The 22,515-nt window shown below is 46.4% G+C and overlaps 1 protein-coding gene across 6 annotated transcripts in view; it reads left to right on the top strand.

Annotated features, from left to right (window-relative positions):
• The window catches only part of TBC1D1 (TBC1 domain family member 1), a 213,165-nt gene that overhangs the window by 15,534 nt on the left and 175,116 nt on the right, over nt 1-22,515 (top strand). For all 6 annotated transcript variants that reach the window (XM_075127974.1, XM_048848603.2, XM_048848601.2 and 3 more), the window contains exon 2: nt 3,134-3,636. In XM_075127974.1, coding sequence (XP_074984075.1) covers nt 3,220-3,636 — 417 coding nt within the window. In that variant the 5' untranslated portion in view covers nt 3,134-3,219. The remainder of the gene's footprint in view (nt 1-3,133; nt 3,637-22,515) is intronic.

The following is a 22,515-nucleotide window of genomic DNA, read 5'->3' as shown; positions in this document are numbered from 1 at the left end:
CTGGTTTTTGAATGTTATAATTCTTGACGTCTGATTTGTGTCCATTTATTCTTTTACGTAGAGACTGTCCAGTTTGGCCAGTGTACATGGCAGAGGGGCGTTGCTGGCACATGATGGCATATATCACATTGGTAGGTGTGTGGGTGAACGAGCCTCTGATAGTGTGGCTGATGTGATTAGGCCCTATGATGGCGTCCCCTGAATAGATATGTGGACACAGTTGGCAACGGGCTTTGTTGCAAGGATAGGTTCCTGGGTTAGTGTTTTTGGTGTGTGATGTGTGTTGCTGGTGAGTATTTGCTTCAGGTTGTGGGGCTGTCTGTAAGCAAGGACTAGCCTGTCTCCCAAGATCTGTGAGAGTGATGTGTCATCCTTCAGGACAGGTTGTAGATCCTTGATGATGCTTTGGAGAGGTCTTAGTTGGGGGCTGAAGGTGATGACTAGTGGCGTTCTGTTATTTTCTTTGTTGGGCCTGTCCTGTAGTAGGTGACTTCTGGGTACTCTTCTGGCTCTGTCAATCTGTTTCTTCACTTCAGCAGGTGGGTATTGTAGTTGTAAGAATGCTTGATAGAGATCTTGTAGGTGTTTGTCTCTGTCTGAGGGGTTGGAGCAAATGTGGTTGTATCATAGAGCTTGGCTGTAGACAATGGATCGTGTGGTGTGGTCTGGATGAAAGCTGGAGGCATGTAGGTAAGTATAGTGGTCAGTAGGTTTCCGGTATAGGATGGTGTTTATGTGACCATCGCTTATTAGCACCGTAGTGCTCAGGAAGTGGATCTCTTGTGTGGATTGATCCAGGCTGAGGTTGATGGTGGGATGGAAATTGTTGAAATCATGGTGGAATTCCTCAAGGGCTTCTTTTCCATGGGTCCAGATGATGAAGATGTCACCAATGTAGCGCAAATAGAGTAGGGGCATTAGGGGACGAGAGCTGAGGAAGTATTGTTCTAAGTCAGCCATTAAAATGTTGGCATACAAAAAGTCTGGGACTGTTTAGTTTAGAAAATAGATGACTAAGGGTGATATGACAGAGATCTATAAAATGAATGGTATGGAGAAAGTGAATAGGCAGGTGTTATTTACTGTATCACATAACACAAGAACCAGGGATCACCAATGAAATTCATAGGCAGCAAGTTTAAAATAAACATAAAGTACTTCTTCACACAACACAATCCATTTGTGGAGCTTGTTGCTGGGGGATGTTTTGAAGGCCAAAAGTATAACTGTTCAAAAAAGAATTAGATAAGTTAATGGAGGATTGGTCTATCAATGGCTATTAGCCTGATAGTCAGGGACGCAACCTCATGCTCTGGGAGTTCCTAGCCTCTGAATTCCAGAAACTGGGAGTAGACGACAGGGGATGGACCACTCAAAAATTGCGTCTTTCTGTTCATTCCCTTTAAAGTGTCTGGCACTGGCCATTGTCAGAAGACAGGATACTGGGCTAGATTGACCGTTGGTGTGACCCAGTATGGCCGTTCTTATGTTCTCTAGATTAAATAATAATTAAAGGATTATATAAATAACATGGTTTTATCGAAAATAGATCTTGTCAAACTAACCTGTTATAATTTTTTGATGAGATTGTAAGTTTGATTGAAAAAGGTAATAGTGTTGTTCATTACATAGTTAGATTTCTCTGAAGTATTTGAGTTGATATCACACAGCACTTGCATTTAGAAATCAGAAGGATACAGAATTATCACAGCACACATTAAATGGGTTAAAAACTGGCTAGCTAATAAGTCTGAGAGTGGTAGACTTCAGAGTAGCAGCCATGTTAGTGTGTATCTGCAAAAAGAACAGGAGTACTTGTGGCACCTTAGAGACTAACAAATTTATTAAAGCATAAGCTTTCGTGGGCTTCAGCCCACTTCATCGGATGCATAGAATGGAACCTATAGTAAGAAGATATATAGACACATACAGAGAAGGTGGAAGTTGACATACAAACTGTAAGAGGCTAATTAATTAAGATGAGCTGTTATCAACAGGAGAAAATCTTTTGTAGTGATAATCAAGATGGCCCATTTAGACAATTGACAAGAAGGTGTGAGGATACTTAACTTAGGGAAATAGATTCAAATATGTGTAATGACCCAGCCACTCCCAGTCTCTATTCAAACCCTAGTTAATGGTATCTAGTTTGCATATTAATTCAAGCTCAGCAGTTTCTCGTTGGAGTCTGTTTTTGAAGCTTTTCTGTTGCAAAATTGCCACCCTTAAATCTCTTACTGATTGGCCAGAGAGGCTGAAGTGTTCTCCTACCGGTTTTTGAATGTTATGATTCCTGATGTCAGATTTGTGTCCATTTATTCTTTTGCGTAGAGACTGTGTGGTTTGGCCAATGTACATGGCAGAGGGGCATTGTTGGCACATGATGGCATATATCATATTGGTAGATGTGCAGGTGAATGAGCCCCTGATGGCGCAGCTAATGTGATTAGGTCCTATGATGGTGTCACTTGAATAAATATGTGGACACAGTTGGCATCGGGCTTTGTTGCAAGGATAGGTTCCTGGGTTTGTGTTTTTGTTGAAGCAAATATTCTCCAGCAACCACACAACAAGTAGGGCTTGAACACTGGGTCCCAGCTTGACTCAGGCTCAGGAGAGTGAGTTTGTGTGTGGGGGGGGCGGAGGGTGAGAAAACCTGGATTTGTGCTGGAAATGGCCCAACTTGATGATCACTTTAGATAAGCTATTACCAGCAGGACAGTGGGGTGGGAGGGGGTATTGTTTCATGGTCTCTGTGTGTATATAATGTCTTCTGCAGTTTCCACGGTATGCATCCGATGAAGTGAGCTATAGCTCACGAAAGCTCATGCTCAAATAAATTGGTTAGTCTCTAAGGTGCCACAAGTACTCCTTTTCTTCTTGCGAAGACAGACTAACACGGCTGTTACTCTGAAACCGCTCAAACCCTCGAGTACCATGGGGTCGAAGCCCTGGGTTAGCGTGATTTGTATGTAGATGGAAGGAGGATTAGGCTTGAACCTGAGTTTGAACTCTGGGTTTACATTGCAGTGTAGAAATGCCCTATGAATATTTCCATTATTGCTGATAATTTTTAAATAGAAAATTCTCAATGACTGTTACTCTAACTGTATAAATATTTCTTTCCTTTCAGAATTCCACTACTGTGCAATGAAAGGAATCTTCATTCCTGGGAACTGAAACTGGTGGATTATTCCTGGCTCCCTTGATGATTATAAAATGGAGCCCCTATCATTCAAAGTTAAAAAACTTCAAGCACCCACTGATATCTCAGTGGATTTTAGTCTCCAGCTTGTTGGTTCTCTGCCAGTGCATTCTCTAACCACCATGCCAGTGCTGCCTTGGATTGTGGCAGAGATTCGGCGGCTCAGTATGCCGTCTTCCATGGAAGATCCTAGCACCAGCCAAATCCGGCTTTATGTTTCACCAGCAAGCCTGCGATGTGGACTAGACACAGGGAAAAGCCAACAGTGGGATCCTTTGATTTGTTCCAGCCTGTTTGAGTATAAGCCACAGTCTGTCCACAAACTGATTCACAATAGCCACGATCCAAGCTACTTTGCTTGTCTGATAAAGGATGGAGCAGTAAATCAGCAAAGTATCTGTTATGTATTCAGAGCTGCTGATCAAACAAAAGTAAGTAAAAAAGCAATTCTCAGAGCTTGCTTCGCTCCATGAGATATTAGAAGCTGATTTATAGGGCATGATGTAAATGCACAAGAGAAGTTAATACTGTGTGTTTGAAAATGAGGTAGCTTTTCTGATCTTTGGATCTTTTCATTACAGTCTGAGTTCTTGAAACTCTTTTTACAAAGTAAGGCCTCAGTTTTGCAAAGACTTAACACATGGGCTGAACTTTACATTCTCTCAGTTTTACTGTGTGAAGTTAGGCACATGTAAATCTTTGCAGGATCAGGGCTTAGTTTACAATAAGCTAGTGATATGGGCTGAAATCCTGGCCCCGTTGAAGTCAGTGGGAGTTTTTCTATTGATGTCAGTGGGGCTAGGATTTCACCCATAAACTGCCCTGGACCTTCTCTAATTCTACATTATATGAGTAGCTTGTGTTCCCTCTGAGAAGGCTGGAGTGCTAAAAATAGGCATCCAATTCTGCTCTTCTGATTCAAGTGAGTAATCTGCTAAAGCTACATTCTCACATGAGTAAGGTGAGTAAAACTGGGCATTTGGTTTCTGCAGCTGACCAGTAATGTTTAGTGGGCAAAGCAGCAGTACCATTGAAATATAAGTTGTAGTTATTAATATTGGAGGCAGAGCTCACATTGGGCCAAATTCTTTATGCCTTACTCACGAGAGTAGCCCCACTGACGCACCTCACAGGGACTCTTTGCATGTGTACAGCTTATCGGATTGATTTATGTACTTACAGCTACCTGCTCTGGAGCAAGTCAGGGTATAACACCAAACTCGTGGTGCCTGGCTCAGAGCTGGATTGGACACAGCTTTAATTAAATTCCCCCAAGATAAAAAGGCAGCTAAGTAAACTAACAGCCTGTCAAGGTTCCTCCCCCACTCTGAACTCTAGGGTACAGATGTGGGGACCTGCATGAAAAACCTCCTAAGCTTATCTTTACCAGCTTAGGTCAAAACTTCCCCAAGGTACAAAATATTCCACCCGTTGTCCTTGGACTGGCCGCTACCACCACCAAACTAATACTGGTTACTGGGGAAGAGCTGTTTGGACGCGTCCTTCCCCCCAGAATACTTCCCAAAACCTTGCACCCCACTTCCTGGACAAGGTTTGGTAAAAAGCCTCACCAATTTGCCAAGGTGACTACAGACCCAGACCCTTGGATCTTAAGAACAATGAACAATCCTCCCAAAACTTGCACCCCCCCTTTCCTGGGAAATGTTGGATAAAAAGCCTCACCAATTTGCATAGGTGACCACAGACCCGAACCCTTGGATCTGAGAACAATGAAAAAGCATTCAGTTTTTTACAAGAAGACTTTTAATAAAAAAATAGAAGTAAATAGAAATAAAGAAATCCCCCCTGTAAAATCAGGATGGTAGATATCTTACAGGGTAATTAGATTCAAAAACATAGAGAACCCCTCTAGGCAAAACTTTAAGTTACAAAAAAGATACACAGACAGAAATAGTTATTCTATTCAGCACAATGCTTTTCTCAGCCATTTAAAGAAATCATAATCTAACACATACCTAGCTAGATTACTTACTAAAAGTTCTAAGACTCCATTCCTGGTCTATCCCTGGCAAAGACCCTGCATACAGACAGACACAGACCCTTTGTTTCTCTCCCTCCTCCCAGCTTTTGAAAATATCTTGTCTCCTCATTGGTCATTTTGGTCAGGTGCCAGCGAGGTTACCTTTAGCTTCTTAACCCTTTACAGGTGAGAGGAGCTTTCCCCTGGCCAGGAGGGATTTCAAAGGGGTTTACCCTTCCCTTTATATTTATGACACAGCCAAATAGGACTTAAATCACAAGCACTTAAGAGAGAAAATACTGTCAAATTAAAAATGGGCCTCTCGATAAGATCTAAGATGAATTTCAGTACAGGATGGGTAGTAGATGTTTTAGGACAGGGGTCTCAAATGCAAATGACCATGAGGGCCACATGAGGACTAGTACGTTGGCCCGTGGGCCGAACCACTGACCAGACCACCCCACCCCACCCCGCACTACCCTGGCCCCGCCCCCACTCCACCCTTCTGTGAGGCCCCGTGCCTGCCCCACCTCTTCCCACCCCTTCCCTGCCCCCATTCCAACCCCTTCCCTGAAATCCCCACCCCAACTCTGCCCCCTCCTGCCCCCAGGGAGCTTCAGGGAAAGTACCTGGAAGCGCGGCCAGGGCAACACACAGACCCCTGTGCCCCGCCCCAGGTCCCAGCCGCTTCCTGGAGTGGGACAGGGGGTCGGGTTACAGGGTGGGGCAGGGGGGCAGGGTGTGGCAGGCAGCTCAGGGCAGGGGGTTGGGATGCAGGAGGGGTGCAGGGTGTAGCACGAGGCTCAGAACAGGGGGTTGGGGTGTAGGAGGTGTGGGGGGTGCGATGGGGGCTCAGGGCAGGGGGTTGGGGTGCAGGGGGGTCAGGGTGTGGCAGGCGGCTCAGGTCAGGGGGTTAGGGTGCGGGGTACAGCAGGGGGCTTAGGGCAGGGGGTCGGGGTGCAGGACTGGTGTTGGGTGCAGCAAGGGGCTCAGGGCAGGGGGTTTGGCTGCAGGAGGGGTTTGGGAGGCGGGTCCGGCCCGGCGCTCACCGGGGGCAGGGCAGGCTCCCTGCCTGCCTGCCCCGCCCCCTCACCACTCCAGGAAGCGGCTGGGACCTGGGGCGGGGCACAGGGGTCTGTGTGTTGCCCTGGCCGCGCTTCCAGGTACTTTCCCTGAAGCTCCCATTGGCCGGGAATAAAGAACCGCGGCCAGTGGGAGCTTCGGGTGAGGTACCTGCAGGAGCGGCCAGGGCAACACACAGACCCCTGTGGCCCCCCTCCCACAGGTCCCGGCTGCTTCCCAGAGCGGCGCGGGGGTGGGGCAGGCAGGCAGGCAGGGAGGGAGCCTGCCCTGCCCCCGGTGCGCGCCGGGCCAGAGCCGCTCTAGGTAAATGCTGGGGGGGCCACGGGGAGCAGGAGGGCCGCAGATAATAACCCTGCGGGCTGTGTGTTTGAGACCCCTGTTTTAGGACTTGGCACTGAGTAGAAAGAATCTGTTATATATGTGTGGGTTGTGGTTTTGTTAGGATCATGGTTAATAAGCAACTTTGATCACCTCCAGTACAATTTCTTCTGCAACAACAGAGTGAAAAGCAAAGTACTATTTCCACTTGCTTGATCAGACTCTGGAGCTGTTTGAAATAAGAGAGAGGGGGAAATATAAAGATTTGGGTTTACAGTTTCAACTTTGTCCATAAATTTTGGATGCCAGAGTCTATGATCATTATTGTTTTAATTTGGAATTGCCTTATCTCCGTTTGTTCTCCTTTACAGGGTCCATTTATTCTGTCTGTGATGCGTGCATGTAACTCCCATTAACATTATTGAAAGTTGTGTATGCTTATCAAGGTGAGAGAGAGATCTGTGTATTGAGACAGCAGGGTACCCAGATTGGGAGCACAGCATTGTCTAGGATCATTATTGTTTTAATTTGGAATTGCCTCATCTCTATTTTGTTCTCTTATAGAAGAAACAAGTATTAGAAGTCTAACTTCTGTGGACTGAGTGACTCAACAGTCTCTTGCTCCAGTCCATTAGATATCTTGTCCCAGAGGACTCCTTTCAGTGCCTGCAACATTTGCTCTGAGGAATCAAACAGCAGTTTTCCAGATTTAGATTGTGTTGGCAAGGTCAGCTTCCTTTCAGTTGCTCCTAGGATGGACAAAAAATGTTCTGCATATTTTTTCTATTTGTGCTTGTTATTCAGAAAGAGAGACAACAGTCCAAATTAGCTTGGTGACAGAGCTGAGGTGTTAAAACCTTGTTGTATACGAACCCCCCACAGAGCAGGTCTTGAACTCACACTGGATTTACTATACTTATTTACCAGTCCAGTCTTACTGAATAAAAGTTTAGAAGTTATGATCTCACCTTTGTGAAAAACTAAGGCAGAATTTGGCTACGTTGGGGAAATTAAATCTCTCCATTGGGTCAAATATAACTTCTTAATACAGTGGTTGCAGCTACAGTAAATTTTATTACTTATTCTCAGTGTTACTTTTCATTACCCACACCCCTCAGGCTCTCTCCAAAATGTTGTAATAATTAGATAGAGACATCTGATCTATTTTGATTAAAACATTATAAGATACAAGGTTCACAACCACTTTCATCTCTGTGGATGAATCTGGAAAAGACTATGGTTGATGTAGATGGAATTCACATTAAGACAGGGCTCCTGCCCAAATTAGGTTGAAAAACCAGTCTTGAATTACAACAAAAAATATATGGTTATGAGTTCACAAGCACGATCAAATAGGGTTGTCAGCTGTCTCGATTTTACCCAGACAGTCCAGTTTTTGGCTTCTGTGTCCAGGTGTTATTTAGGGATGCCAGGTGCTTGGTTTTTGACTGGAAAGTCCGGTTGAAAAGGGGACCTGGCGACGCTAAATGACACCTGAACCAAAAGTCTGGTTACCGCGGGGTGGGGAAGGTGCTGCGTCATTGGAAAAAGGCAAATATAGTGCCCTTCTTTAAAAAAGGAAAGAAGGAGAACCCGGGGAACTGCAGACTGGTCAGCCTCACCTCAGTCCCTCGAAAAGTCATGGAGCAGGTCCTCAAGGAAACCATTTTGAAGCACTTGGAGGAGAGGAAGGTGATCAGGAACAGTCAACATGGATTCACCAAGGACAAGTCCTGCCTGACCAACCTGATTGCCTTCTATGATGGGATAACTGGTTCTGTGGATAGGGGAAAGCAGTGGACATGATATATCTTGACTTTAGCAAAGCTTTTGACACTGTCTCCCACAGTATTCTTGCCAGCAAGTTAAAAAAGTATGGACTGGATGAATGGACTATAAGGTGGATAGAAAGCTGGCAAGATTGTCGGGCTCAACCGGTAGTGATCAATGGCTCGATGTCTAGTTGGCAGCCGGTATCAAGCAGAGTGCCCCAGGGGTCGGTTCAGGGGCTGGTTTTGTTCAACCTCTTTATTAATGATCTGGATGATGGGATAGATTGCACCCTCAGCAAGTTTGCGGATGACACTAAGCTGGGAGGAGAGGTAGATACGCTGGGGGGTAGGGATAGGGTCCAGAGTGACCTAGACAAACTGGAGGATTGGGCCAAAAAAAATCTGATGAGGTTCAACAAGGACAAGTGCAGAGTCCTGCACTTAGGATGGAAGAATCCCATGCACCGCTAAAGGCTGGGGACTGACTGGCTGGCTAAGCAGCAGTTCTGCAGAAAAGGACCTAGGTATTACAGTGGATGAGAAGCTGGATATAAGTCAGCAGTGTGCCCTTGTTGCCAAGAAGGCCAACGACATATTGGGCTGCATTAGTATGAGCAAATCGAGAGAAGTGATTATTCCCCTCTATTCGGCACTGGTGAGGCCACAGCTAGAGTATTGCATCCAGTTTTGGGCTCCCCACTACAGAAAGGATGTGGACAAATTGGAGAGAGTCCAGCGGAGGGCAGTGAAAATTATCGAGGGGATGGGGCACATGACTTATGAGGAGAGGCTGAGGGAACTGGGCTTGTTTAGTGTGCAGAAGAGAAGAGTGAGGGGGGATTTGATAGCAGCATTCAACTACCTGAAGGGGAGTTCCAAAGAGGGTGGAGCTCGGATGTTCTCAGTGGTGGCAGATGACAGAACAAGGAGCAATGGTCTCAAGTTGCAGTGGGGGAGGTCTAGGTTGGATATTAGGAAACACTATTTCACTAGGAAGGTGGTAAAGCACTGGAATGGGTTACCTATGGAGGTGGTGGAATCTCCATCCTTAGAGGTTTTTAAGGCCCAGCTTGACAAAGCCTGGGCTGGGATGATTTAGCTGGGGATTGGTCCTGCTTTGAGCAGAGGTTGGACTAGATGACTTCCTGAGGTCTCTTCCAACCCTAATCTTCTATGATTCTGTTAACTTGTGCCAGCCCCTGCTCAGCCAAGGCCACCTCCTACCTCCAGGCAGGCTCCTTGAGATGATCTAGTGAGTGATGGTGGGGGGAGAGGAGTGAACAATGGGGGCAGGGCCTTGAGGGAAGGGATGGGGCTTTGGGTGAAGAGGTGGGGTGGAGGGGCCTGGGGAAGAGGGGGACTAGGGGCGGGGTCTTGGGGGTCCAGTTGCCAGCAATTAGAAAGGTGGTAATCCTGCTACCCAACCATTCCTGAAACCACGTCACTCTTCTTTATGTAGGATAATTAAAAAAATTGAATGTAAGGCTGTTGCTGGGCAGTAAATTAAGTATTTTTAAAAAAAATCACATAAATGAACAAATACATGTCGACTATATATACCTCATTACCTCTTGCCTTATCCATAATTAATTGGCCAGTTGCTTGTGGGCATCAGGGAAGAAGCAAGTCCAAAGGTGGAATCTGAAGGAGGAGAGGGCAGTGGCCTTACAGATAAGTTCAGGGAGCATGTCCCACACATTGGGGCAGCCCGGACAGAAGAAGGCAGGAAGATGGCTGTGGGAGAAACAAATAAGAAAGACTAGTATAATTGACAGGGTGAAGAAGGGGCAATGTGGTAAGAGACAGCAGCAGAATTGTGAAGGGCTTTGAAAGTGGTGATAGAAAGCTTGAACTTAGTGCATGGAAATGAGACAGCCAGCAGAGGGTGTTGAAGGGAGAGGGTAACATAGTCATAACAACAGAGAGTGAGAAAGTATCTCGGCAGCAGTGTTCTGAATGGACCAGATTTTATTAGCTGAACACTTTTTTTTTATAATCATACTGAACCAGAATGTAGGCTTGATCACTTGTGAAAGAATGTTGTTCCTATTCTGGAGTAAAATATTTTGGTAATGGGATGCAGAGCCTTTTGCCTTTGGAGCATTGACTCAAATCCAGACCAGTGGGCATACCTTCCTGTGGGTAAGAAAGGGTGCCCTTGTATTCTGCCTGGATTTAAACCAGAGATTTAGAGGATAAAAGGCTCTGTATCCTACTCTCCCAAGTAATGAACTCTACATAATTCCAAATAATGCCATGATTCTGTATTAAGATTTTGTAGCCACACTTCCCTTCTTCTGAAATGTCCTGCCCAAGATGGAAGCAATGACCCATTGTGGTATGGTTCCATCACTCTCTAGGAACTTATAGAATCACTTCTGTTGCAGCACCATGACGGTAGGGCTTAGCTGCTCTGGATGAAGTATAGGGGTAAATGGAAGACAGTATCAGGGAGCAGTTACTGTATGTGGCAAACTGCCTTAGGGACCTGACTCAGAATCATGCAAATGTCTGCACGCACAGTCCTGCCCTGCGCCATATTATGTTCTGTTCTGCATTTGATCATGCCTTAAGAGCGGTTTTTTGCACAGATGTGGGCAGCAGAGCCAAGAGCATCTTTACGGAGGGACAGGGTCAAAGGGCCTAGAACTCCCCATTCCATGCAAATCGCTGAACTCTGTAGGATTTGGAGGCTGCATCACGTAATTCATCTATGGTCCCACTCTGAGGGGACCATTAGCTGAAAATTCTACAAGGTGGCACTATTGTAGTTTCTTAAACTCTTTGTCCTCAGACGGCAAGTTAACCATGGGAGAGTACAATGTGACTCCCAAGCTGCTAGACTAAAAGTCACCTCCGGTTGATGATGTACATATCAGTCTGATTTCTAATGGGCAGGGTTCTACAAAACACAATTCATCATCACATGTTGTAACCTTGTTGGCAGTCTCAACAGAGTGATTGGGTACTGAGTGGGCTTTGTAATTTCTAGAGATATTCCCTCTAGGACACAGTGTAGACTTATATGTTGGTACCGTGCCCAGATTCCCTCATTTTGATGGATCATTCGTTTTGGTCCCGAGGTGGCTTATGTTCCACACAAATGTGATACTTCCTCACCTTTATTGCTGAAAATTATTTACATCAGAAATGCAGAATTTCTACCCCCCCCCCCCTTTTTAAATATGGTTCCCTCCCTCCCCTAGTTGGGATTTTATGGATGGAGAGGTATGGTGGACTGAAGTGAAGGTGGGGAAACCTGTACTGCTGTTCTCCATGGGTAAACAGAGTACTTTAGCGGTTGCGGTTTCTAATCTGTCACCATTTTTGAACATTTAAATCCACTTTGGATATAACTGAATGAGAAACAGATAATGACAAGCTAATAGAGCATTGTTACAGGATATTGGTCTCCTACTGCTTCGTAACTGGCAAGATTTTCATAGAAAATAAATGTAGTGGTAAAGCTCCTCATTTGTTTTCAGTTTAGGAGACACTGATTTTGTACCCCATTAGAATGATTTTTCTTTGATATATCAGAATCATTGGCTTCATGTAGATGCATTCATTTTACCTGATGGATGTTTTGTGTAGTAAATGGAAATTTGGTCACTTTACTGTCATTGATCTAATGATATATTAAGGATGGCTTAGAGGTAGGATAAATTGGGCACAATTATACTTTTACAGAAACAAATTTTAGACTTCTGTAAAGCCATTAAGTTCTATGATATTCTTGATTTACACAAGTGTGAGAGAAGCATCAGGCACAATTTGTGCAATACAATACATCGGAGACCAACTTATCCAGAAATGTGTTCTTCAGAGCAGAGTTGTGTTTATTTTAAGTGATCAGTGAACGATATAGTCAGCAAAAAGAAAAGGAGGACTTGTGGCACCTTAGAGACTAACAAATTTATTTGAGCTATAGCACACTTCATCAGATGCATTCAGTGGATGCAAGTCCTCCTTTTCTTTTTGCAGATATAGTCAGGTATCCAACAATCTGATTGGCAGTCAGAAATTCCACTTGGCAATGTAGTGACGAAAAATCCTTCTCACCACTCTCTAGGGGTTAGTGAAGCAGCATGTTTGAAGGTTCATTTCTGATAAGAACTGAAGTTTGGCTGTTTATTCAAACCCTCCAAATTTTTTCAGTCTGAAAATCTAGGCTGGACATCTTATGAGAACAGGCATTTCTGTGAGATTTCCAGTGGTTCCTGCAGAACCAGGAAAAGCAGAAACATGCACAAATAAAAGCCGCATAATAGTTCAGCTTTGGGAAAAGGTTAACTTCAGTTCTTATTTTTCTCCCTAATCAGTTTGCCATTCTTAGAAAGAGAACAAGTTAAGGAAACCCACAAACCATAACAAACTGTAATTCTAACACCATAGGCAATAGAAAGGCATGCTTGTGTTTATCAGGGCTGTTAATCCTTTAATGAAAAACATTAGATAGAATCATTCACTTTTATTGTGGACAGAAATGTTACAACTGATTCAAGCAGGATTCTGATGGGCATCTTTGAAGAAGGCAGAGATGTGCACCCTCAAAGTCTTCATTCTGCAGAGACTGAAGGTGTGCCTGCTAGGTGGTGTCTCAATTGTTCCTCTGATGTGTCTGTCTGGGATAATGTTAGTTTTCTAGCTACTCTGCAGGAGCAATTCTCAACCAGGGGTCTGAAACCCCCTGGGGGTCCGCAAGCAGGTTTCGGGGATTTACCAAGCAGGGCTGGCATTAGACTCATTGGGGCCCAGGGCAGAAAGCTGAAGCCCCACCACACAGGGCTGAAGCCAAAGCCTGAGCAATTTAGTGTTGCAGGGTTGCCCTGCTTACTGGTCCTGGCTTTTATGTGCAGAAAAACAGTTGGACTAGATGACTCAGAAAGGCTCAGAAAGGCAAAGGCTGAGAACCCCTGCTCTACAGGAAGAAGATTTGACTCATAATGGGTGCAGTTCACTCTTTTGAGAGGACCCCCACACAATGCCTTCCACACAGCAGAATCCCTGCAGTACTTCTATGTGGGGGAGCCACGGTCAGAGCAACTGTACAGGCTGACCTTTGATTGCCTGAGGGTCTGGTAGGTATGCTCCATGTTGGCTGCAGATATTTTGGAGTGGAAGGGAGAACTGAAGGCGGGTCAGGGAAGAAAAAATATCTTGAATCCTTAAGAATCAGTGTCCTAACAGACAAAGCATAAGATGGGGTATTAGTTGGTGTCTGCTGCAAACCCACCAATCGCTAGGGAACAGGATGACCGCCTTCTTATGCACCTATCTATAATGTATAGGAAAGAAGTTCCATGATCATGGATGACTGCAATTGGAGTGACACAAGCTGGAGATCTCATGCTACGAGTCTTAAAACATCCTTGGAATTTCTAAATATTATAGATGACAATTTCCTAACTCCAAAAGTGTTGTAGCCAACAAGGGGGATTTCTATATTAGCCCTGGTCTACGCTGGGGGGGGAGGGAGTGTGTGTTGACCTAAGATATGCAACTTCAGATACGCGAATAGTGTAGCTGAAGTCGGTGTATCTTAGGGTATGCCTACATTACGGAATAAGGTCGAATTTATAGAAGTCAGTTTTTTAGAAATCGGTTTTATATATTCGAGTGTGTGTGTCCCCACAGAAAATGCTCTAAGTGCATTAAGTGCATTAACTCGGCGGAGTGCTTCCACAGTACCGAGGCTAGAGTCGACTTCCGGAGCGTTGCACTGTGGATAGCTATCCCACAGTTCCCGCAGTCTCCATTGCCCATTGGAATTCTGGGTTGAGATCCTAATGTCTGATGGGGCTAAAACATTGTCGCGGGTGGTTCTGGGTACATATCGTCAGGGCTCCCTTCCCTCCCTCCCTCCGTGAAAGCAAGGGCAGACAATCGTTTCGCGCCTTTTTTCCTGAGTTACCTGTGCAGACGCCATACCACAGCAAGCATGGAGCCCGCTCAGGTAACCGTCACCGTATGTCTCCTGGGTGCTGGCAGACGCGGTATGGCATTGCTACATAGTAGCAGCAACCCATTGCCTTCTGGCAGCAGACGGTAAAGTACGACTGGTAGCCGTCCTCGTCATGTCTGAGGTGCTCCTGGCCACGTCGGCTGGGAGCGCCTGGGCAGACATGGGTGCAGGGACTAAATTTGGAGTGACTTGACCAGGTCATTCTCTTTAGTCCTGCAGTCAGTCCTATTGAACTGTCTTATGGTGAGCAGGCAGGCGATACGGATTGCTAGCAGTCCTATTGCATCATCTTCTGCCGGGCAGGCAAGAGATGAGGATGGATAGCAGTCGTACTGTACCATCTTCTGCTGAGCAGCCATGAGATGTGGATGGCATGCAGTCCTTGTGCACCATCTGCTGCCAGCCAAAGATGTAAAAGACAGATGGAGTGGATCAAAACAAGAAATAGACCAGATTTGTTTTGTACTCATTTGCCTCCTCCCCCGTCTAGGGGACTCATTCCTCTAGGTCACACTGCAGTCACTCACAGAGAAGGTGCAGCGAGGTGAATCTAGCCATGTATCAATCAGAGGCCAGACTAACCTCCTTGTTCCAATAAGAACAATAACTTAGGTGCACCATTTCTTATTGGAACCCTCCGTGAAGTCCTGCCTGAAATACTCCTTGATGTAAAGCCACCCCCTTTGTTGATTTTAGCTCCCTGAAGCCAACCCTGTAAGCCGTGTCGTCAGTCGCCCCTCCCTCCATCAGAGCAACGGCAGACAATAGTTCCACGCCTTTTTTCTGTGCGGACGCCATACCAAGGCAAGCATGGAGGCCGCTCAGCTCACTTTGGCAATTAGGAGCACATTAAACACCACACGCATTATCCAGCAGTATATGCAGCACCAGAACCTGGCAAAGCGATACCGGGCGAGGAGGCGACGTCAGCGCGGTCACGTGAGTGATCAGGACATGGACACAGATTTCTCTGAAAGCATGGGCCCTGCCAATACATGCATCATGGTGCTAATGGGGCAGGTTCGTGCTGTGGAACGCCGATTCTGGGCTCGGGAAACAAGCACAGACTGGTGGGACCGCATAGTGTTGCAGGTCTGGGACGATTCCCAGTGGCTGCGAAACTTTCGCATGCGTAAGGGCACTTTCATGGAACTTTGTGACTTGCTTTCCCCTGCCCTGAGGCGCATGAATACCAAGATGAGAGCAGCCCTCACAGTTGAGAAGCGAGTGGCGATAGCCCTGTGGAAGCTTGCAACGCCAGACAGCTACCGGTCAGTTGGGAATCAATTTGGAGTGGGCAAATCTACTGTGGGGGCTGCAGTGATGCAAGTAGCCCATGCAATCAAAGATCTGCTGATATCAAGTGTAGTGGCCCTGGGAAATGTGCAGGTCATAGTGGATGGCTTTGCTGTAATGGGATTCCCTAACTGTGGTGGGGCCATAGACGGAACCCATATCCCTATCTTGGCACCGGAGCACCAAGCCGCCGAGTACATAAACCGCAAGGGGTACTTTTCGATAGTGCTGCAAGCTCTGGTGGATCACAAGGGACGTTTCACCAACATCAACGTGGGATGGCCGGGAAAGGTACATGACGCTCGCATCTTCAGGAACTCTGGTCTGTTTCAAAAGCTGCAGGAAGGGACTTTATTCCCAGACCAGAAAATAACTGTTGGGGATGTTGAAATGCCTATAGTTATCCTTGGGGACCCAGCCTACCCCTTAATGCCCTGGCTCATGAAGCCGTACACAGGCAGCCTGGACAGTAGTCAGGAGCTGTTCAACTACAGGCTGAGCAAGTGCAGAATGGTGGTAGAATGTGCATTTGGACGTTTAAAGGCGCGCTGGGGCAGTTTACTGACTCGCTTAGACCTCAGCGAAACCAATATTCCCACTGTTATTACTGCTTGCTGTGTGCTCCACAATATCTGTGAGAGTAAGGGGGAGTCGTTTATGGCGGGGTGGGAGGTTGAGGCAAATCGCCTGGCTGCTGTTTACGCGCAGCCAGACACCAGGGCGGTGAGAAGAGCACAGGAGGGCGCGGTACGCATCAGAGAAGCTTTGAAAACCAGTTTCATGACTGGCCAGACTACGGTGTGAAAGTTCTGTTTGTTTCTCCTTGATGAAACCCCCCCGCCCCTTGGTTCACTCTACTTCCCTGTAAGCTAACCACCCTCCCCTCCTCCCTTTAATCATTGCTTGCAGAGCCAATAAAGTCATTGTTGCTTCACATTCATGCATTCTTTATTCATTCATCACACAAATAGGGGGATGACTACCAAGGTAGCCCAGGAGGGGTGTTGGAGGAGGGAAGGAAAATGCCACACAGCACTTTAAAAGTTTACAACTTTAAAATTTATTGAATGACAGCCTTCTTTTTTTGGGCAATCCTCTGTGGCGGAGTGGCTGGTTGGCCGGTGGCCCCCCCCACCGCGTTCTTGGGCGTCTGGGTGTGGAGGCTATGGAACTTGGGGAGGAGGGTGGTTGGTTACTCAGGGGCTGTAGTGGCAGTCTGTGCTCCAGCTGCCTTTGCTGCAGCTCAACCATACACTGGAGCATACTGGTTTGGTCCTCCAGAAGCCTCAGCATTGAATCCTGCCTCCTCTCATCACGCTGCCGCCACCTTTGAGCTTCAGCCCTGTCTTCAGCCCGCCACTTACTCTCTTCAGCCCGCCACCTCTCCTCCCGGTCATTTTGTGCTTTCCTGCACTCTGACATTATTTGCCTCCACGCATTCATCAGTTCTCTGTCAGTGTGGGAGGACAGCATGAGCTCGGAGAACATTTCATCGCGAGTGCGTTTTTTTTTCTTTCTAAGCTTCACTAGCCTCTGGGAAGGAGAAGATCCTGTGATCCTTGAAACACATGCAGCTGGTGGAGAAAAAAAAAGGGACAGCGGTATTTAAAAAGACACATTTTATAAAACAGTGGCTACACTCTTTCAGGGTAAACCTTGCTGTTAACATTACATACATAGCACGTGTGCTTTCGTTACAAGGTCACATTTTGCCTCTCCCCACCGCGTGGCTACCCCCTCAACCCTCCACCCTCCCTGTGGCTAACAGCGGGGAACATTTCTGTTTAGCCACAGGCAAACAGCCCAGCAGGAACGGGCTCCTCTGAGGGTCCCCTGAAGAAAAGCACTCTATTTCAACCAGGTGACCATGAATGATATCTCACTCTCCTGAGGATAACACAGAGAGATAAAGAACGGATGTTGTTTGAACGCCAGCAAACATACACTGCAATGCTTTGTTGTACAATTATTCCCGAGTACGTGTTACTGGCCTGGAGTGGTAAAGTGTCCTACCATGAAGGACGCAATAAGGCTGCCCTCCCCAGAAACCTTTTGCAAAGGCTTTGGGAGTACATCCAGGAGAGCCGCGAATGCCAGGGCAAAGTAATCCTTTCACATGCTTGCTTTTAAACCATGTATAGTATTTTAAAAGTTACATTCACCAGAGGTCCTTTCTCCGCCTGCTGGGTCCAGGAGGCAGTCTTGGGTGGGTTCGGGGGGTACTGGCTCCAGGTCCAGGGTGAGAAACAGTTCCTGGCTGTCGGGAAAACCGGTTTCTCCGCTTGCTTGCTGTGAGCTATCTACAACCTCATCATCATCATCATCTTCTTCGTCCCCAAAACCTGCTTCAGTATTGCCTCCATCTCCATTGAAGGAGTCAAACAACACGGCTTGGGTAGTGGTGGCTGAACCCCCTAAAATGGCATGCAGCTCATCATAGAAGCGGCATGTTTGGGTCTCTGACCCGGAGCGGCCGTTCGCCTCTCTGGTTTTCTGGTAGGCTTGCCTCAGCTCCTTCAGTTTCATGCGGCACTGCTTTGGGTCCCTGTTATGGCCTCTGTCCTTCATGCCCTGGGAGATTTTGACAAAGGTTTTGGCATTTCGAAAACTGGAATGGAGTTCTGATAGCACGGATTCCTCTCCCCATACAGCGATCAGATCCCGTACCTCCCGTTCGGTCCATGCTGGAGCTCTTTTGCGATTCTGGGACTCCATCATGGTCACCTCTGCTGATGAGCTCTGCATGGTCACCTGCAGCTTGCCATGCTGGCCAAACAGGAAATGAGATTCAAAAGTTCGCGGGCATTTTCCTGTCTACCTGGCCAGTGCATCTGAGTTGAGAGTGCTGTCCAGAGCGGTCACAATGGAGCACTCTGGGATAGCTCCCGGAGGCCAATACCGTCGAATTGTGTCCACAGTACCCCAAATTCAAGCCGGCAAGGCCGATTTAAGCGCTAATCCACTTGTCAGGGGTGGAGTAAGGAAATCGATTTTAAGAGCCCTTTAAGTCGAAATAAAGGGCTTTGTCGTGTGGACGGGTGCAGGTTTACATCGATTTAATGCTGCTAAATTCGACCTAAAGTCCTAGTGTAGACCAGGGCTATGGTTGACTTACCTGGCTGTGAGGATGGCGGCGAGTTGACCACTGCTGCTCCCCCGTCAACTCTGCTTCTGCCTCTTGTGAGCTGGAGTTCCGGAGTCGACGGGAGCACATTCGGGGATCGATTTATCGCATCTAGACAAGACGAGTCTGTTTCTCCACTCTGTTACACCAGCTTTACAAAAGTATAACTCTGGGACCTTCACAGGGTCTCAGAGCTTGGGCTCCAGCCCAAATCTGAACATTTACGCTGCAATTTTACAGCCCTACAGCTAGAGCTGAGTCATCTGACATAGGCCAACTGCAGGTGTTTAATTACTGTGTAGACATACTCTAAGGGGCCACTGAATCCATGCTTGTGAAGAACCAGTGGATAGTAACTCCAGCATAGGGCCTGATCCTACTCACACTGAAGTTAATGGCAAAATTGCTGTTGGTTCACTGCTGCTGGATCTGCCCCACAGTGGACACAGATGGGGAGCAACTACATTTATTGTGTGTATTTTAAAAATGGAACACTTATTTCTGAGAGACATGGTCGGTGAGGTAATATCTTTTATTGGACCAGGTTCTATTGGTGGAAGGGACAAGCTTTCAAGTAACACAGAGCTCTTCCTCGGGTGAGCTGACCTCGAAAGCTTGTCTCTGCCACCAGCAAAACTTGGTCCGATAAAAGATATTACCTCAGCTACCCTGTTTATCTAAGATCCCAGGACCAACATGGCTATGAAAACATTGCAGACACTTATTCCTGTTATTTTAGTCATTTTTGGTGCACAGAAATTTTATCCTTTTGACAGGTTTATTGACTTTTTAATCTTATAGATTGCCTAAGCGGTTACTCTGGCAAATGGCTTTGTAGGAACCCTGTGTCCTAAATGTGCTATGGTACGTGACATGCACATTACACACGTAATGTTGCATCAAATTAAGTACAGCACACTGTGTTGTGAGTTGTAGGTGATCTGACTTGAGTGGGATTATAGGCTGACATACACTGGTTTCGGGTAATCAACGCTTAGCTCTCTGTTAGGCTGCACAGAGAGTCTGGGTGAGAGTTGGTGAAGGCTACATTATTTAGCTATAAAAAGGATGGCAAAGACCCAATGAACTTCAAAGTATTTGTTGTAGGTTTAGCCTCATGATTGAAGATTATTATGTAATTTAATTTTGACATTAGACACCAAGACAGCAGTATCCCTAAGCATCTCTCTGTTAAAAGAACTTAAGCAAGGTATTTGTTGGAATAATTTTTAAAGCAATTTGTTTTATATACTATTGTTTCTTATAACCCTACGGGGATTTAACCTGTGAGTCTGACTGCGCTATTGGTTACATCAGTGTAAAACCAGCAAAACTCTGTTGGCTTCAGTAAAGTTACTCCATATTCGCTTCAGAGTAACCCACAGCTGAAACTGGCCCTATTCCTTTTCTTCCTAAATCATGAGCACATACTGGTTTATTCTTGCAGGATTGCTCATAAATTGCAAGATGTTGCTACTGATTTTTGGTGGGGGGTGGGAGGGGCAAAATTCTGAGGCATTTGTTAAAAAAAAAACACAGAAAAGAAAAACAAACTAAGAACAATGTGGACTTGTAGTTAAATTTTTTAGGCCTACAATTCTTAACAGAGTGACCCTGGGTTTTAGAGTATAGACTCCAAACATGGCGCTATGTAATGTGACTGCCAGGGTTCAGTAACCAGTTGCCACAGAGTAAACAGGATCCATGCTGGGCCAGCTTTTCCTGAGGCTACTCTGTGCTTGGGAGCTGTTCAAAGGAAAGAGTGGGGGATTCATGCATGAGTCCCCACTTTTTCTCAGGGAACTCTCTGCACCTTATAACCCTTTCTCTGACTTTACTCAGCTTCCATAACCTTTGTAGGGCTCTTGCAGAAGGAGAATAGATTAGAACAGGTTGTTGGGGTTCCTGGGTGAAATCCTGGCAAGTCTGAAAGTGTGCATGAGAGGTGCATGAGAGGTGCATTTCACGACCCCCTTCTGACAACAAAAGTTACTTCACGACCCCCAGAGGGGGGACCGAAGCCTGAGCCCTCCCGAGCCCCACTGCCCCGGGTGGGGGGAGGACCAAAGCCTGAACCTCACTGCTTTGGGTAGGGGGGCCAAAGCAGAAGCTCAAGGGCTTCAGCCCCAAACAGGGGGCCTGCAACCTGAGCCCAGCCACTCAGGACTGAAGCCCTCAGGCTTTGGCTTTTGCCCTGGGCAGTGGGGCTTGGGCTTCAGCCCCGGGTCCCAGCAAGTCTAAGCCAGCCCTGGCGACCCCATTCAAGGGGGGTCGCAACCCACTTTGGGGTCCTGACCCACAGTTCGAGAACCGCTGCTATAGTGTATCTGACTGCGGTAATGCCAGTTTTCCAGCTATTGTATGGCAAGGGGATTTGATGGTGCAATTCACACATTGAAAGGACCCCTACATAGTGCCCTGCACATAGAGTATCCCTGCAGTAGTTCTGTCTGAGGGGAGGTACAGGCAGAGCAGCTGTGCAGGTAGTCAGTGGGAGTTTTGCATGGGCTTCAATGGGGCCAGGATTTAATCGCCTATGATTTTGGGGGGGAGGGGGGAAGGAATTGTGTTGTGTAACCTTCCGTCAACAACCCCTGATTGCTACATGGCGGAAATCTTCAGCCCAATTCCGTCTTCGTTTCCTGGCTTAGCGCCAAGGAGAATGTGTTAAGCTATGTGGCTCATTCAGCATTCGTAGTTGTCAGCTGCAGAGAAACCTGCTCCCACTAGGACACTGGGGAAGCCCTGCTCCTCCTGAAGTCCTCCCTCCCCAGCTCTCTGGCAGATGTATGGTATATGGGGAGGTCATTGTGTTGGGTGGCTATATAGGCGTTATGCGACTGAGAGAGAAGGGTCAACAACATTCAGAATCAGTGGATGGCCTGGTGGTAACATGGAGAAATTCTGGGCCTAAGATTTTGACCCTTACAAATAAGCACTATCCAGATAGTTAGTATCTGAAATATCACAGTGTGTTTCCATATTGCTACAATGACCCTCATCTCAGAGCCAAGTTGCCTACATTCATCATAAATTTGGTGTTCTCTTACTCTTATTGTTGAGAATTGAGAAATGTAAATGAGAAATGCAGAGTAGTGGAACTGAGGTTACAAAAAGTGCTTACAAACTTGCTGCTGATTTAACCACTGACATTTTCCATTGCTAAGTATTAGAGTTTTGGTGCTGCTGGCTTATCAAGACCAGTACATGTCCTGAGACAGGTTAAACAGGCCTATGATTAATATAGTATCTGAACATCTCACAGTCTATAGTGTAGCTATCCTCATAAATGCCCCTGTTAGAGAAGGAAGAACTATTATCTCCATTTTACTGATGAGGAACTGAGGTACGGAGAAACTAAGTGCTTTGCCTAAGGCTATTCAGGAAGCATCTGTCAGAACAGGGGATTGAATTTAGATCTTCCAGATCCAAGGGTAGTGCCGTAACTACTTGAACATTATTCCTCTCTAGAAGGCAATATTTATCTACCACAACACCAGCCACATTCCCAACAGTTTGTATTTGGTTTCTTTCTCTCACAATGTCAGAAGTTGTTTGAGGGCTCGAGTTCCTTCAGACAATTTTTTCCTCCCTTAGGTGTTGCAAATCTCTATGTGCTTTTGCTTCTTTCATTCCCCTGACCTCTGGGCATGGAAACCTTGGCATCTTCTTCCAAAAATGTCTCTGAGACTTCCCACATACAGGTTGTAACAAGTTCACTATACTTGTGCCGTGGTGTTTAGAGCATACTGACTGTAAAACGACCATTGG

Source organism: Caretta caretta, chromosome 4 (assembly GCF_965140235.1).
Source record: "Caretta caretta isolate rCarCar2 chromosome 4, rCarCar1.hap1, whole genome shotgun sequence".
In the NCBI taxonomy this organism is placed as follows: Eukaryota; Metazoa; Chordata; order Testudines; family Cheloniidae; genus Caretta; species Caretta caretta.
This window is presented reverse-complemented; position numbering and strand designations above follow the sequence as displayed.